Here is an 18,895-nt window from a genome sequence, read left to right as displayed (position 1 = left end):
AAAATTTACTTTTTTCGATCCAAACCCATTCATATCTCAAGGGATACCTGTATTGCCTTTAGATGTACTTTCATTTTTAGATCCATGCTGGTAAGGAATAGAACTACGGTATCAGTAATTCAACAGCAGGTGTGTGCAAAATTCCATGAAAGGATTGTGGCTTAGTTTATGATGCATTAAAGAACATAAGCATACCTTTAAGACGGAATAATAATAATGCATTATTTATTCATGTATTTAAAAATAACCATGGAATAGACTGGAATGCAAGCCAATTGTTTTAGAAGTGCAAGGATTTTAAGAAATGTAGGATCATAGAATCAGTCTGTATACAAAAATAAATTTTTTTTAAATTGAATGAGGACATGATCAAGCTGGATCCTGTGATGAAAGCCTTGGTGGTCAGGTCTCTTCCACCTGAATTAATCAGAGGTGACCACTGCAGCAATGGGTCAGGAGATGGGAATGAGGCAGGAGGAGATGGGAGTGAGGCAAGGTGATCTCATATGCATTGTATATAATGAGCAGATATATTGATGAATGTACCGGTCCTTGTCTGAAACTCCACGGAAGAGTTGGGAATAAGCATTTCGTCCACCATTGTGGGGTTTCTTCTCATAATTATTGCATAATCAGTAACAGAAACATGAGATTTTTATGAAGTTTGATTCTTACTGTTCCCACAGGTCACTTTCTGACATGATTGTCACTCGAGGTTGACTTTGACCCTACTGTAGGTGCAGTAAGCTGGTACCTTTGACTATTCCTGTGTGTGAGAATTACGATGCCATTGGCAAGGCAATTGCCTGGCTGGCCGACTCACATGCCTTCTGCCATGGAAATTATTGACAGTAATAAGAGTGGTTAAAAACAATGAGTTCATGTATAAAGTACTAAAACCAAACATGCCACTCACAAAACCAAGTTGTGGTGAATATGTGAGAAAGATCAATGATCCAGTAGTCGCTCTCGAGGCAGTATGACCACAAACTTTGTTTCATTACTTTACGCTGTTTAAGGTATTTAATAAGATGTGATTTTTTACTATACCCCTGCCATGCTATATTGTGTTGTCAATCTGTGGAAGTCATATATTGTCAATAAACAACCATCATAAATTGCACTTGATTTTATTACTTTACTTGTTAATAGAATTCAAAGAAAATGTAAAAATTTTACAAGCAAAATTTTCCACCTTTTTCTGTTACTCTTTCTTTGGACTGTATTTCCATTCACCCATAACCTGAAACCTCCCTCATAAAAGCCTGGCTCCACCCCTGCTCTATATGTAAAGGTGTGTTCACAAGGTTCAGGAGATAGGAAATGTGACTGATTTGTCTCAAAGTGGACGTCCAGGTGTTCCTGAAGAAACTTGCTAGTGCCCAAGAGATATTTCAATGCAACCTTAGAAAGTCAATTCTTCATGCTTCAAGTGAACTGCAGCTATCATGATCAGCAATACATAAGAGGTTGCCCCTATATGCATACAGTACAAAGAAACAAATAGTCCAAGCTTTACAACCTAATGACAAGTCCATGATGAATTTGATGAGTTAACCCACCATAATGTGCTAATATAGGGGTCTGAATACATTCATGATACTGTAACCCAATTAATGTTTGATGTGGACTCGTGCACAATAAGGCGATACACTCATTTTTCTTAGCTGAGCAAATATCACAGGAGGTATTTATCATGACATGCTGGGTAATTCTGTGGTCCCCCAGTTGGAAGAGTTGTGTGTAACTTCCTTGAGAATTTCCCTGGCAGATGGGTTACTGTAGATGTGACGGGCCCACCTCCTGGCCCCTACAGTCTTCTGATACCATGCCCTTAGACTTCTTTTTGTAGGGGTATGTTGAGGTTTATATTTTCCAGACACCAGTTGCTGACATGAAACACTTCATACAAGGATAACCGATGGCATCAGAAAGTGATGAAGGATGTATTGGCCAACACTTGGACTGAAGTGGAGTATTGGTTGGATGTGCTGCAGTCCACTAATAGTGAACATGTTGAGGTGCACTGAAGAAAATTTTAAACTTGAATTGTTAAGTAACAAAATTCAAATAACTATTATATCCAATTTGGTTTTATTGGGGGCCAGAGATGGGCCCATCACATCCACTCCATCAGCTGGGGAAATTCTTGTCAAGGAAATTACAGATGAATAATATCTTATTATAGAGTATGAAGAATATTTTGTTGGCCCTACCTGTCGACTACCTGGTACACCATCTGTTGCATCTGGATGGTGTGTGGAACCTAAGGGGTTAAATAAAAATTATTAGATTTTTGTCAAGATTATGCAAATGATATAAGTATCTTATATGGCATTCTGATAACTATCTACTGTACAGGTAAGCTTATGTGATTAATTGCTTAAAATTTCACAGTATATTTTGAGCTAAATATTGCTAATGCACTTGCAACTAGGAATTTATTACTTTATATTCATAGTTTAATCACATAAATTGGGAATTAATCCTGAGATCCAGTTATAGACCCAAGGCTAGTAAATGGTCTTGTATTATACAACCAAGCTTGTTCATGATGTACAATGTCACATGTTAGTAACAGTAGCTAGACTGTACATTGTAATTATCTTTCAAACACACATCTTGACCCCACACTTCTGAAAGGAAAGTGGTTTCAATTGATTTGGATATTGCCATTCAAGATAGAAAGATCACTGGAACTAGATGGTTTTCTCATAAAGAGAAGCTGCAATCTGCTTCATTTTAACCAGGAGTTGCACAGTATTGAGAATACTACCATCTGGATGGTGTTGATCTAAACCCTCACTCATAAATGTGTTTTTAGATAATCTAAGTTTTATGTGTTCTTATTCAAAGAAAGACGAGAGCTGGAGGTGGCGAGTCGCATTGAAGTGGATAAAATTTCCAAAATTAAAGACCTCCCAGCATTACACAGTTTGCCTGTTTCATCCCTTCAATGAGGTAATGGGAAAATGAAGGTTTTACCCAAAGTCTGATTTGAGAGGTTCCTACTCCGGAAGGCTAATGAAACAGTGACTCCTCTAAGGTAATGTGTCCTCAAGATGTATTATGGCAGCGTTTACTTAAGAACCCTGGTAATAATCATAAAGAAGCTTGTCTTAAAATCTTCGATGTCTAAGACCTAATAGACAAATATTCTGACTAAACTGGATATATGGGGCAAAAAGCAGTGTTTATCTTTGTTAATTTTCAAGCTGAAATGTGAATGAACTTATGTCTAATCACGACATTTCATTTTCAGCAAATTACTGTCACTGTTTCAAGATGTCATGATAATTAATATTAATAAAAAGTGCTTGGGAGAATTTTGAGGTTAAAATATTTTTTAATGGTCTCAAAATTTTGAAAGCACAATTGTTTTGGGTATAAGCTCAAAAATATATACCGTACTTCTTCAAAAGGTTCAATTGTCTGAAGCTAATTATTTGCAGACCAACTGCTTTCCTTAAATTCCTAAATAATGAAATCCATTGTTCATGTAACAAATACAGTTGTACCCCGCTTAACGCGGTTTCACTTAACGCGATTTCTCATATACGCGGTGCCTCGCCAGAACCGAACTTTCACTTAACGTGGTTCATATACGCAGTGAAGTATAATTTTTTATTTTTTATTTAGCTCATAAAATTCATACAAATTACCCGGCCAGAATATAATTTACATTGCTGGAATTCTTACAATTTGATGATCATTTTGAATATAAACATCATAGATTTTGCATTAGACACACAAATTTTAGATATAATGTTTACTCTGAGTAAATATGTTATCTTTTGTGCAAAATATATGACATTTATATTCAAAATATTCCTGGTCTTACAAGGAATCCAGCAATGTCAATTATATTATCCTAACTTTAGTTTGAGGTATTATTTATTAAAATCTAGTGGTTTCCCCCAAAAAATTTCTCAAGAGAGGGAAGAGCCAGCAGTGTAGTGTGAGAAGAGGGGGAGGGAGTCAACATTAACTTGGCGACTGTATTTCTCTATTTCTCTTAAGTATTAATTGTGTGCATGTACCATCATAAAATTAAGATGTTATTTTTACTAGAACATAGTTGTGTGTCGTCAAAAAGTGGAGTTTGGGGGTCGGGCCAGTCTCTATTGGAATTAATCCCATATGTTCTGTTGTTCACTTAGCGCGGTTTTCACTTAACGCGGTACCCTGTGAGTTCAATTGACCGCGTTAAGCGGGGTGCAACTGTACACACATTTGAATTTCATAATGTAACTGAAGAATCCTAAGAGTAGAATGCAAATTTTAGTAGGCTCTGCATTTAACTGAACTCCAAGTTTTCATATGCCAGAATTGAAAGATATTTTAATTTCCAGTCAGGTGAGAGATGAAAATGGTATGGGAAACCATCATAATCTAGTGATTGTTGTTTTGAGTAACAAAATGCAATTCCCTTTAAAACCATTTTCTTTTTATACAATGAGGTGTCCAGCTATGGTCAAAAGGTGAACTATTTTTGTAGTTTCTAACTACTATGGTCACAAATGAAGTAGAGGACATTGTGGACCTAGTTGGGTAAATAACTACAAGACCAATTGCATATATCTTGTTACAAAACTTTGTCAGGTATATAAAGGATATTTTATTCAAATACTTTTAGCCTCATGAATCATGGAAATCACATTATGGGATAATATTCTCAAGTAATATGCAGCATTCACTACAGCATAAGCATTTGACAAACAATTGTTACAGGCACAACATTCAAACAAAGCACCTAGAAACTACATTAACCAAGACAAAGCACGGTGGTGGAGGATGCAGTGACTGACCCTGTGAGGTGTACGCATACTGGTGATGAGAAACACGTGACACCTGGGAGAAGTGAGCCCCTTGACCTGTATGGTGCTGGGCTACCTGGTGGTGGTGGCTAACCATGTGACCAATCTGCTGCCCGTAGTGAGGTACACCACCGTGGTGAGACATGCTGGCCTGGTGTGGCCCACTCACCCACGACTGCTCACCATACCTGGCCCGACTGGGTGGTACAGGAGGCCGGGCCATGACCAGTGGTGGAGCTGATCTAGGCAGTGGGGGTAAGTCTGCAGAGAAGCCACCGACTCAACACACATAAAACACATATTGAAATGCGTGTGGGGAAAACAGGTACAAAATACAAATTTACATAACACAAACTAGCTAAAGCCATAATCAGACATTTAGAGCATAATTTTTTTAAACAAGCCACATACTGTATTAAAATAGCTGAAGTAAGTATGAAAAAGTTTTAAGAGCAAGAATATACAGTACTAACACACAGTAACTGCTGTTTCCATTCACTAACATTTCATTATGCACAGTTGACAAATATCAAGGAGCAAAACTAGGAGACTTCCATACTTTCTACTTCTGGCTTAGAGTGTAAGAGAAAATAATAATTCAATTTAGTGATCAATATGTCAAATTAATTTTTAAAAATATTTCTTTTGCATTCATATAAAAATTAAGTTTTCCTCTAACTCGCTGGGCATCAATCACATATATCCATGATAAACAATAGGAGATGGCTGGCGTCGATCATGGATATATCCTTGATTAAACGTTACCAGTACGTACCTTGTGACATTACACGTATCACAAGTAGTTTGATTTTATGCATTTTTTCCAAGCACCTCTAGGCCTATGATTTGGCAAAACTGTCAGGCCGGCCACACTGCCACACATTACAGGACCATGATTCACGAGTGTGGAGGGTGAGGATGGGGAGGAGTCATTAGCCTCACATGTGACCGCCACCCACATTGCTTTGTCTGACCTACCTACACTACCGCCCAACCCTCCCACCACCAGTAACCACACCTCACCCTCTCCACTGCATTGCACCCTGTTTCCACCTCACCTTACTGACAATTCATTGTTGTGTACATTAACTAGAACGAAGTTTCACTTGAAAGAGTGGCAAAGTAGTATAGAATGATAAATAAAATGGATAATACAATAGATAAATGTAATAAGTGTTCTAAGTGTAATGAGTGCCATACAAATGCCCGCATATGCCTACAAAACATTAAGTATGATGTGTCTCCACAACATACTACAAGGATTACATGTTACTGATTGGGAAATGTGATAAATTACAATAATATTCAATCACTGATAACAACAAAGTGGAAAATCAAATTATAGTATTTTACACACCCATGTGTTCTCAAGCATGACCCAATACTTATACTTCACATCACTGACCGGCTGACTTATGTGTGCGAGTTGCTTGCTAAACCATTACAATAATAATTATTTAGATTTCGTGATATACGATAATAATGTATACCTGTATAACAAGTGTCTCTGTGATCACCATTGTGTGCTGCAGGCTAAAATAGATCATACAGTGTCACTGAGAATATATACAATACTGTACAAAGAAGGTACATGATGTGGCAACATCACAATGAATAATTGTACTGTACTATGAAGGGACTGTCAGTGTGAGCCATTCCCATGGTGATGGACGAAAGTCACACCCAAGAGGCTCCATTATTTCAATTGCCAGAGCTCAATAATTAGAATTTTTATGTTTTACATAGTTTTTTACCATTTTGAGTTAATTTCTGCAATAATAATAATAATAATAATAATAATAAAAACAAAAAAAAACATTTGACCAGCACTGGCGTGTCATTTAATTATAATATGTTGCGGCGACATACGGGTTAATATCTAATCACTCTTTAGAATAAATCATTAAGTAGGGCTGCACAATTAAGTCAAACTGGAATAATTCTGCAACCAGAAACAGTAATTTATTTTTTTCATTTTGTGCTACTCACCAATGCTTATACTGTACTGTATTAAGGTAATTTCATAAGTTTTCAACTCTTATCAAAAGATGTTCACAATGATTGTAATTCAACAGTATGCAGTTTATTAATTGTTTCTACGTACAGCATGTATCAATTCAATAAAAAATTATCTTTGAAGTGCGAGATTGCAGACATGAAGTAAAAAACAAGTCCAGAAGTATTGCCTCTATGTAGGTGAACAAAATGCTTGTTTGGGTTAGAAGAAAAAAGTATGGAAGACAAAAACAAAGATACTCAATAAGCTCTTTGACAGGTCATCAAGTTTAAGATGAGAAATCAGACAAAATCAGTCTGAAACATTAATGCAAAATATTTGTCATTTTGATGGAGAAAAGTAATATTTCATGCTGGTCAGAGAACATTCCAAGCTAAGAACTGATTATGCAATTCTCTAAACATGTATAAATTTGCGTTACCCTGAATCTAACAGTGAAAAAGCAAATTGACTAACTAACAACTTTCAAAACCTTTATCATATGTGAGATTCATGCATTTATCTACAACAAAACAACATATCTATAGACACTAGTACAAGTACAGACCCTCAAATCTGGGACCCTTGGGACCAACCACCAAACTTTTTTTTTTTTAAGGATTTTCTGGTTTCCTGGGATTGTAGGTCAACCATCTTTTCCCATTATACCAACCAGTTAGCTATGTCAAGTTTTGTTTCCACATTATTATAAACATTCAACTGAAACTGTGCGAGTGTCTGGAAGTAAAACTTGATGTAGCCTGCTGGTGGGTCTAAGCTAACAGAATGGTGACCCAGTGAACAAAATTTAATCTAACCAGAAGAAGAAAATGTCCGGGTTTTGAGAATTTCCAATTTCCTGAAATCCAGATTTGAGGGTCTGTACCTGATCATTTTATGGAGAGAAACTGTAACACGTCACAAAATAATCTGTACATTCCAAAAAATAAAATTAAGATTTCTATAATACTTCAGTTGGGTATTATGTTTTGTAAAGGTAATTCAAATTTGTCCTTCATAAAAATTGTCATCTTTCATTGAAGATATAATTCAATACATACACCTCTTCAACATCCACTTCTAGCTATCCAACAATTTCAGCCAAGTCCTTAACTTATTTAACCAAGTAACTACCGGTACATGAATCATAAATTTAGTCAGAAGTTAGCACAAATGAAGCTCCAATAAAAGTTGTTTGTCAACCTCCCCCATTCATGTCATGACACGGTATGCAGTCTGCATGTTGTAGCCTTTATTTAATCTACAGTGCATATCTTTTTATCCAAATTCCAAGTTTCTGAATCTTCCAGGTATCTGAACTTTTGTCTCCTTTGGTCCTGATCAGTAAAAATTCTGATTTAGTCCAACAACCGGAATGCAATTGAACACCAACATTCACGTGTCTGCCACCAGTAGCAATGTAACTGCTTTGTTAACAAATTTTACCAGGGAGTGCTGAATATTAATTCTGGTGTTCTAGATACTCTGTGGTGCAATATATAGCACCCGATACCTAAAATATTGGGGCTCTACAGCAACCTCCTTTCTCGTGTCCATTTACTGGGTGGAAAGAGAAGGGGAGGACAGTGCATCACAAATGAGAGAACTGCCTAACCAGGGAGTGTGTGCAAGAAGATGCGCATCTGCCAATATTCGGTCAAAAAATTTCTAACAGCCTCACAGATAGCTGAATTTCGATCATGAATCTTGAATAAGATTTACCTTCTTGGTTTATTTTCCTATGTTTTTAATATTTATGAAGCAATAAAGATTTATGTTGCACATTAAGATTTAGGTTTTTAGTAAATGTTCATAAATTTTTAACATTTTCTTTTAGCTTTTGAACCAGCTCTCACTTGCTCAGGTTGAATAGGGACTCAAAAGTGCTGTAAGAAACCTGAGAAAGTTTTTTTTTCTTGTTCCTGTTCCTGTTCAGATGCATGAAAACAAAGGGACCACCAAGCTCCGACTCTTGTTTACTGGTGATGCGCATTACCACTCATTAGCCCAGCAGCTTCCCTTGTCCGGCAGCTTCTTTGAGCAAGGGTCTTAAATATGAATAGTCGTTGGTCGAACCGTCGTTATCGGAGGTTTACCTGTACAATAGCACATATCATGTACAAAATAGCTCCTTCCACACTCAAGCCATCCTCTGGGCAACAACGCACAGTTCTGTCAGGCAGGCATACAACTTTTATAGTTTCATTACATGTAACAATATACTGTATGAGGCAGCTGGGCTGGCGAGTCGGCGATGCAGTTATAGCCCACTACCTCAACACACGTTCATGTCCCTCACATACACACCCATGCTTTGCATTTTTCTTATTTAATAGTTTTATATTATAACTGCTTTACTTCTAAGCCACATTGTTTATTTAGAGTCGAGTAAGTGTTAAAAAAGTCCATTTTTCTGACACAAATTTGCAGGGTCAGCCTGTAGCACTGTACATTTTAAGATTTATTGGGGATCCTAAGAGTGAGGTTCAACTAACCAGAAAATATCTCTATCCAGCACCTCTCAATCCCCATAGGTGCCGGATAATCGGGCTTCTACTGTACTAGGCTTAGGACCAGAATTCTGCCAAATCCAGGAAACCGATTCACCTCATGTTCCAAAATTGGTGGTTAAATGGTCAGGTACCTGTACCAGAAGCAAAATGAGCACAAATGATACTTTCAGCTCTAAGTACCAAAAACAACCAAGTACTGAAAGATGAAAGGCAGACTGCATATAATCTAAGATGAGGAATATGCTGGTGGTAGTTGGATAGCTTCCACAAGCCATGCATCCACTCATGAAGCTCCAATATGGAATTAGAGTGATTCCCCAGAATTTCAATGGTGTAAACCAGGAGTTTATGAGAAGATTAAAAGGTTTCAAAGATTTTTCTTAATTTTTTTATATTACCCCATCCAGTGGGCTATGACCACGAGCTGTCATCACTGTCCTCAAAGGATAAACACACAGTATGCAAGACTGAAACCCACATATCTATTTGTGAAATGTTCTCTATAACAATTGTTTTCCATCAAGAATAATTAGTATTTGTTCAGCAAAGTACATATTGATCATATATCTTTGTGGAATGTACAGAATATTTATACAAATAATTTTAATCACATCTTTCTTTAATTACATTAATAAACAGACAGCTGGTGGATGCAACTGATAGTCTACAAAGCTTCTCTTCAATGCATAAAAATGACTAAGGAAAATTTTCAAAAAGCTGCTAAAACAGACTGACGACTTACCGTCTCCATTCATATTTTCTGATGCATCGCGTCGATGGCCATTTGGTCTGTCTGGAGGATAATTCTGGTAGGTATTCTCTGAAGGTGTTACCTCTGTTATGAAACAAATGTTTAACCACATCTTATTGTACTATACATTTACTAAATGTAAGTTTAAAGGAACTATGAAATCGTGCTGGATGGAGTTTCACTATTTTTGTTTTCTCAAATAAAATATATCCCTACAACTTTAACTATATTGCCTATAAAAATGGAAGACATTTTGATAATTTAAAAGTAATTGAGGACACATCATGTGGACTAGAGCATACATGCAAATTTACTCATGAAATGGTTTTCAATGCAGTCAATGTCTCTAAGCATAATCAAATATTTTCTTCTATTAATAACCTTTCATTGAAGCCTATTATGTAATTACACTGTTTCTTCAAAATTATGCAGAATAGAAAAAGATTTTCAGAAATGATACTAAAACTAAAGTCAAATGATTGTTGACTTTCTCCACATACAGTTAACATGGTATCTAAACACCTTGAGAAATGGAAATAATAGAATGGGCTTAAATTTAGTTAAGCTGCATATGAAAGAAAGATTAACCTTTATAAATATTTACCACAATAAAATAAGTAACCCCCCACCCCCCACCTGTACCATATTTTATGGAATATAAGATGCACTTTTTTGTCTGAAAAAATGCACCATATATGTGAAGTTGAGGTCTTTCGTAAGCTAGTGAACCCCTTAGCTGCTGTCTCCAGTTGATTAAATTTTACCTAACCAAACTCCAGAATTAAAAATATGTTATTGCTTACTTATACACACTTATTATTATTTTTAATTAATCAAAAAAATTATTGTAAATATAAAATCTGGGTTTACAACTACTGTACTGATGATGATAACCCAAGACGATTAATGTTTATACGGCAGACCCCCAACTCTTCAGGGGTAGCTAAGCAGCAACTATTTCTGAACTCTTACACGCATTAACATCTATTAATGTCATACCTGCAACATTTATTTTTAAACCTACAAATACCTGATACAAATGAAGATTTACATATAACTTTCCTTTCACATTTGCATCTGTTAACACCGCTGGTGGCATTGTAGCCAAGTTAGACTCGTCACTGTAACCACCAGGCTACTGGGCCAAGCTGTGAGGTTATGGTTATCTTTCAACTCGTATTTTCGGGCAGATATACGTAACTTCCAATTATTTTTACTTAGTTACATGCACACACCATCCTACAAACATTGTGAAAAAAAAAGTTTAAGAAATAATTGTCATAAGGGCAATCACAAAATCGATATACAGTGGTCCCTCGATTAACGAACACAATTAGTTCCACAGTCGGTTGTTAACCAAAAATTTTGTTAACTGAATCTATTATTTCATTGTGATATTGGGTAATTGGCTCCAACTCACAGAAAAAGTACATACAAAGTACTGTATACCAGTACAGTAATAGAATTAACAAAACATTAAATATAAACTAAATACAGTACTGTACTGTACAGTATACTGTACAATAATAAATAAAAAATACTAGAATACTGTATTTTGACTTACTTTGGGGTGTGTATGTCATATTCCTGGCAGCTTTTTTACATATCAAACAGGTGATTGTACAGGCAGTCGATGATGACATGCCATATTCTTTACAGAGTGCATTGGTTCTAATGCCTTCTTCATGTTTCAAAATAATTATTGCACTGTATATTATCAATATGTTAACTAGATTTTAGAATGACCAATAATTTTAATGTGAAAATGCAAAAATATTCAAGAGACCAAAAAACTCGATGTTCACTCCACTGTAAACAAAGTTCCATAACCCAAAATTAAAATGTTCCAGACCCATTTTCAAGACATATGAACCATAAAACAAATCAATACAATATTATTTTTAAGATAATAGATAAAGCAAGTGTGCAGTACAGTGTACTTGACAACAAAAGCAGATACATCAACTTGGGTAGACAAGATGATGGAGGTGGCAGTAGAGGTTTTACATAGTGAGTGATGGTGTTGGAGTGACATCTGCAGTCATCATGGTTGGAATCCATATCAGGGAGTATGACATCTCGCATAAGGCTGAATTTTGCTCGCATTAATTGAATTCCTGGTAGGAATAGGGTCTTTGCATACGAGTGAATTCACGTATGCTGAACTCGCATATATCAAGGACTTACTGTACTGTACAATATTTTCACTTAAATACTACGTTAACACCGAGATGTAGAGTACACTATACAATCACTCACTGTCAGATGACAGCAAGACAAATGGCACTTCTGGGGAAATACTGTGTAGGAAACTGGCACTGCTGGAAGTGATGTCTGAGGAAGAGTATCCTGATACTGAAGGTATCATTAAAGAGGCTTCACTGCTGAAGGAAGGTCAACTGGTTCTTGAGACCCTCGACATTAAAGAAGTCATATTTTCTCTTGCTTGAAGTTGGTGTGTTGACATTTTATGACATCTGCCCTGATGTTTCTAATAGTTGTATAGCATTTCTTTAGGTCAGGCAACTGCCTCAAGGCCTTGTCCAAATAAAATCCTAGATCAAACAGATTTGGCCGTGGACTGGGATCTCCGTCATCTTGTTCTTGTCTTTTGTCAGACACACTAGCAGCTATCTCCTTCTCTGTATCGTGACGAAATCCCTGTTCTGCTTTGTCTACCTCCAGCCACTCAGCAACATTGTCCTCAGACACGCCAGTCTCACCACTTCGGTGTAGCAAGTTAACAAAATCGACAGTGCCAAACTCTGGAAAGTCGACCTCGACCTCTGTGTCTTTCAAAAGTTTGTTCCACGCATTTGTTAGGGTAGTTACACTAAGGCTTTTCCATGCCTCTGCCCAGTTAAACACTGCAATACAGATGCTGTGGGCTTTGTGATTTTCTAAAGTGCAAGCCCCCCTCATATCAACCTCCATGTCACCCTCGTCCTCCAACACCACAAGGCATTCTCCCTGATACTTGTACAGGTTGAACCCCGCCAATTCGGCAGCTTTGATGGGAAAAATTGGAATATGTTCCACAACTACTAAAAGTCAACAATAATGTTATAAAAGTTGTGGTAAAATAATTACAATTATGACAACTTATACTCAAATGTACCAAGTTAATTACTTTATTTTTTTATGGGGATTAGTCCACCCGAGCACAGGTCACTGACCCACTTCAGGGTCTGGGAGGGGGGCATAATAATAATAATAATAATAATAATAAATAATAATAATAATAATAATAATAATAATAATAATAATAATAATAATAATAATAATAATAATAATAATAATAATAATAATAATAATAATAATATACAAATTATAAAAATAATAATAACCATAAATGAATACAAAAACGAAAAAATAAATCAAGGTGAGAAATGATATACAGTATGTTTGTTGTGTTGTCAATAGTAAGAAAAACAACTGAAACCCTGCAATTGTGTGTAAATGTGGCAGAAAGTCAGATTAGCAACCTGGGACGTGGTCCCAATTTTTGTGATGATATATGGCGACCCATTATGCTTCCAATATCTTCTCGGGTGGTAATACCTCCCTGTTTGATAGCTGCCTACTACCTAGTGCAAACTATTGGATGTTTACACTCAAATTAATTGGTATCTTGCAAGAATTCCAGCAATGCAAGTTATTTTCAGTGTACAGTAAACGTGTCCCATAGCACTAATATTTTGTCATAAAGAGGTCTAGTAAGCCTGGACTAGATTTATGCTGATGTAAGTTGTCTTGGTACCAGTAATAGTACATTTTATGCATTATTTTGCCTTTTTTTAACCTTGGCTTCAGTGGTTTGGAATTTTTGCTATTTCGGAACCAGTCAAGCTTCCCAGATTAGCAAAGTCTAACCTGTACCTATAGAGTTGCTCGCAGGCCTCTATCACTCCTTGGTCCATTGGTTGTATTAAGGTGGTGGAGTTAGGTGGAAAATACATGACCTTGATATGATGATCATGTCCCACAAGCTCCTCCAAGGCAGGCTGTGCAGGGGCATTGTCGAGGAGCAGGATGGCCTTTACATTATCCCTAGAAATACCCAGCACTTCCATCTGATACTTGATGATGACAGGTACAAAATGGCTGTGAAACCAGGAGTGGAAGATGTCTTGAGTGAACCAGGCAGTCTTATTCCCCTTGTATATCACTGGTAAGCTGTTCATGATATTTCTTTTAAAGCCCGGGGCTTGTTTGCCTTTCCCACAACCATCGGTTTCAGCCAGTGGGTGATGTCAGCATTGGCAGAGACAAGAGTCCAGATCCAGTCCCTTGCCATCTTCCTGCCTGCTACATGTGCCTCGTACCTGTAAGCCTGGTGGAGCCTTCCAAAAAAGGCCTGTTTTGTTAACGTTATATATCTGCCTGACCAATAACCGAGCGTCTTCAATAATTTTCACAAGACAATGAAGGGTTCAACACTTTGTCCGCACCAACAACTTTCCGGTTAACTAAGCAATGACGGCTTCTAAAAGTGAAAACCCAACCATCACTTGCATTGAAGCCTTGTATCTTAAGGTGTTGTGCTAAGCGAGCTGTGGCATTTTGAATGTCCATGCCATGGACATTGATGCCAGATGCATGTTCCTGCTTGTACCACTTGTAAACAGCTTTATCTAAATCTGTAAACTTTGCAGGCTTAATTCTTTTTTGTACTTCCTTTGAGCTGCCAGGGTCCTCTAACCTTAAAAAGTGCTCTCAAATCTTTTTTTGTTGTAAAATGTGCTGGAGTTGATCCTAAACTCCTCACACATAATACGCATGAATGCCCCAGCATCAACTCGGTCTAACACTTTAGTTTTCTTGTGAAGACTCAGGAACTTGAGTTTCATGCCCTTCCTACAGTAAAGCTCCTTGAACGTGCAGATGCCATATCAATGATATTTGTTGAGGGAGAGCACAAGCAGAGAACAAATGTGGAGAAATACGCAGCGCACACCCGACCGCAACAATAACAAGAACCAGACTGACCCAAGCTTGGGGCACAGCATCCCACCTGGTGTTACTGTTACCCGCATGGCCACTATGCCAAGATTTTCCCAGATAATTTTATATAGCTCGGCTTTTCCCAAGTTATTCTATAATAAATTCCGAGACCATATACGTGCCGAATTGCAGGAAATTCCGAGATATCGAATGTAGAGTTATCAAGGGTTTTCTGTGTGTGTGTGTGTGTGTGTGCAAACTCGGCGTGTTGCTTAATAGGAGGTAGTACTGTAATGAGTGCAAGTAGCATGCGTTTGACCTAGATCCATTCTCTTACTACCCCAGTTGTCTCATCGATCTCAAGCGAGTCGGACATGTGCAGCGGCAGCTACTGTTGTCAGTGTTTTCTGGTTTTGTCGTGATAATGACATTGTTTTAGAACAAAGAACGAACATCAAGTTTCTCGTGAAACTGGGGAAAACTGGCCCTGAAATTTAGGACATGTTAACGAAAGAAAACCTCAGTTTATAAGTGGATTAAGAGATTTTCTGAGGGAAGAGAAGACGTGACAGACGATGACAAGAGAAGGATGACCAACAACAAGCAGGACTGAAGAAAACATTGAAAAAATTAGGAAAGCTTTGTGAGCTAACAGGTGATTAACAGTGAGAAGGATTGCAGATGAAGTGCAATTGACAGGGAAACAGTTATAGAGGTTTTGCCTGAAGATTTGAAGATAAAAAAAGTGTGTGAAAAGCTGCAGTAAAATCTCCGCGACGAAAAAATACAAAGTTAAAATTTGCTCAGACCTTTTGGAAATAGAAGAAGCTGGAGATGGCCTGCTTCACCGAGTCCTTACTGGTGATAAGTCATGGGTCTACCAATACGACCCTGAAATGAATCGGCAGAGCGCTCGGTGGAAAACTACGAACTCGCCGAGCTCCAAAAAGTGTCGCATGTCAAAGTTTAAAGTGAAGACAATGCTCATACCTTTTTTTATTTAAAGAGTGTAGTTCACAAAGAATTTGTTCCCCAAGGGCAGGGTGTGAACCAATTTTACTATCTCGATGTACTTAAAAGACTAGGAGAAAAGTTAGACAAAAATGCCCAGAATTTTTCGCTGGAAACAAGTGGATCCTGCACCATGACAATGCCCCAGCACACACGGCATTGATTGTGGAGGAGTTTTTGGCCGAGAAACAAATTACCTTACTGGAACACACTCTTTATTCACTGACCGGACCCCTGTGTGACTTGTTTCTATTTTCTTTACTGAAGAAACACATCAAGGGAATACATTTTCAAGATGTGGATGACAGTCAGAGTAGCACGACAGTAGCCACATAAACAATTCCAGAAAGCGAGTTCCAGAAATGTTTCCAGGGGTGGAATAAATGCTGGCATTCGTGTATATCATCGCAAGGAGAATACTTTGAAGGGAACTACAGCATCGATCCTCAGTAAGGTACGTACCGGCGTCTGTAGCATAAGTTCGTGAACTTAATTGTCAGACCTCGTGTATATATACAGTGACCCCTCGGTTAACGAACTCAATCCGTTCCAGAAGGTCGTTCGTTAACCGAAAAGTTCGTTAACCAAAACCATTGTTTCAATGGGTTTTTGGGTAATTGGTTCCAGCTCACCGAAAATTTCCTAAATTCAACAAAAATGGTAGAAAAGTTCACTTACTTTGAGGTGTGTTTGTAGAAGGCTCCTGGATGATGATGATGATGATGATGATGATGATGATGGGATTTAGAATGGGGGTGGAGGAGAAGGAAGAAGAGAAGGCATTGGGGTGGAAGAGAAGTCACCCCATGGCGCCATTTCACCCATAAAATTTTAGCTCTCTTGGTGTAATTCAAGATTATTTTCTTTAAATCAACACTGCACTGCATTATATATTGTCAATATGTAAAATATATTTCAAAATGACCAATAATTTGCTTGGAAACACAGAAAAAAAGTGTTTAGTTGAAGAGAGTCTCAAGCAAGATATTACCTCCAGTGAAAACAGAGAGAGACTAACGCCTGTTTGCTGTGTTAAGAGGCTGGATGCCGCGCATTAAACTAGTCACTTTACCTTCAATTATGTTCAATAATTGTTAAAATGACTAAAAAATTGAATATAAAACATTTAAAATTATTGAATAGTATAAACTTCTTGATATTTGCTAAAATAGTAAGGAATTTAAGCCCTAGAACCGATTAATGTATTGGCGGACTGATACTAAAGCTGGTTGCCCGGTCAGTGCAAGCGAAAACATGTTGAGGTCGGTTCGTAAGAAATTCGTTAACCGAATTTTTGTTCGTTAACCGAATTGAAGATCCTTATGGAAGGCAGTTCGTTAACCGAAATTTCGTTAACCGAGGCGTTCGTTAAACGAGGGGTCACTGTATATATATTTTGTATTATTTTTTTCTTCATATTATGCATGAAAAATTGTGTGTACATGTAAGAGTAAAAATAAATATATAAATAAATAAGACTACAGTATTATGTACCAGTATATCTGCACGAAATTATGAATTGAAAAATAACCATAACATACCATACAGTACCAGTGAGGAATGTGAGGAATAAATAAAAATACCAATAAATAAGTTACAACAAAAAAATTTCTATTGCCAAACCAGTAAATAAAAGCCAAATGAAAGTTTAACATAATCGCCATTTACAAATACTATGTACTGTACATCTGTACTCCGTTTACAACAGTAACGGCAACAACCCCCCACCACCACTAACCGCCCAGCCGTCCTCACTCCCCCTCACTAAGCCAGCTAACTCGTGTGCAAAGAAACGTATATTCCTTTTGTGTGTTTGCCCTTAGGACAATTATTTCTTTTACCCTTTTCACAATACAGTCGGCCCTTAACATACGCAGGTTTAGCATACACGGATTTGCAAATACGCGGATTGCCCCGCCGGAGGAATATTCTGTACATTGAAGTAATTGAAGTACATTCAAATCGCGTGCGGCACCGAACACGGGACACCACCCGCTCCCGCAACACGCAACACACACACACACACACACACACACACACACACGCACGCACGCACAGCTCTCCCTCACTCAGTCAGTCTCGCTGTAACCTCGCTTGTGTTGACATCAGCATTGTAGTTGCAAAAATATTACATTTCCGTGAATGTATTATATCAAGCACAGTATGAATAGAATATCACTAATATAAGAGTATTTTAACCGAAAACTACTAAAAAAACGAGTAACATATCTTGAACATCGGAAGGTTAGGTAAAGTCTTTTGTTTTCATGTAGTTTATCCTAATTTACATTGAAATGCATTACATTTCAGCAAAACTACTATTTATTTCTGAGAATATGTTAATGTAATATTTTGCTGAAATGACATACGTATTACAGAGGAAAGTGACGAAAGCAATGACTCGCTTTCTTTCGTTCACAAGATGTTACCGTAATAGCTTTTCAAGTGGTTTTCAGTTAAAAAACTGTTGTATAACAATAATATTCTATCCTAATTCACTTGTGATGCAACAGTTTTTTTAACTGAAAACCATTCGAAAAGCGATTATGGGAACATCTTTTGAACGAAAGAAAGCGAAAGTCATTGTTTTCGTCACGATTTTATCCCACTTTCCACTGTAATACGTACGTAATTTCAGCAAAAATATTACATTTCCGTGAATGTATTATATCAAGCACAGTATGAATAGAATATCATTGTAATAAAACAGAATTTTAACCAAAAACTATTAAAAAAACGAGTAACATCTCAAGAACATCGGAAGCTTAGGTAAAGTCTTCTGTTTTCGACATGTATTTTATCCTATTTTACATTGAAATACATCACGTTTCAGCAAAACTACTATTTATTTCTGAGAATATAT

At 37.1% G+C, this 18,895-nt stretch overlaps 1 protein-coding gene across 1 annotated transcript in view; it reads right to left on the bottom strand.

The window, feature by feature from the left end:
• LOC121880074 (spectrin beta chain, non-erythrocytic 1-like) overlaps window positions 1-18,895 on the bottom strand; it is a gene marked incomplete in the record, with an annotated part of 309,746 nt that overhangs the window by 9,464 nt on the left and 281,387 nt on the right. The window contains 3 exon segments of the mRNA XM_042387083.1: window positions 2,217-2,266; window positions 4,809-5,078; window positions 10,069-10,161. Of these exon segments, the coding sequence (XP_042243017.1) occupies window positions 2,217-2,266; window positions 4,809-5,078; window positions 10,069-10,161 (413 nt within the window).

Source organism: Homarus americanus, unplaced genomic scaffold (assembly GCF_018991925.1).
Source record: "Homarus americanus isolate GMGI-L3 unplaced genomic scaffold, GMGI_Hamer_2.0 scaffold30108, whole genome shotgun sequence".
NCBI classification, from domain to species: Eukaryota; Metazoa; Arthropoda; class Malacostraca; order Decapoda; family Nephropidae; genus Homarus; species Homarus americanus.
The sequence above is the reverse complement of the archived record's forward strand: the minus strand, read 5'-3'. Positions and strand labels throughout refer to the sequence as shown.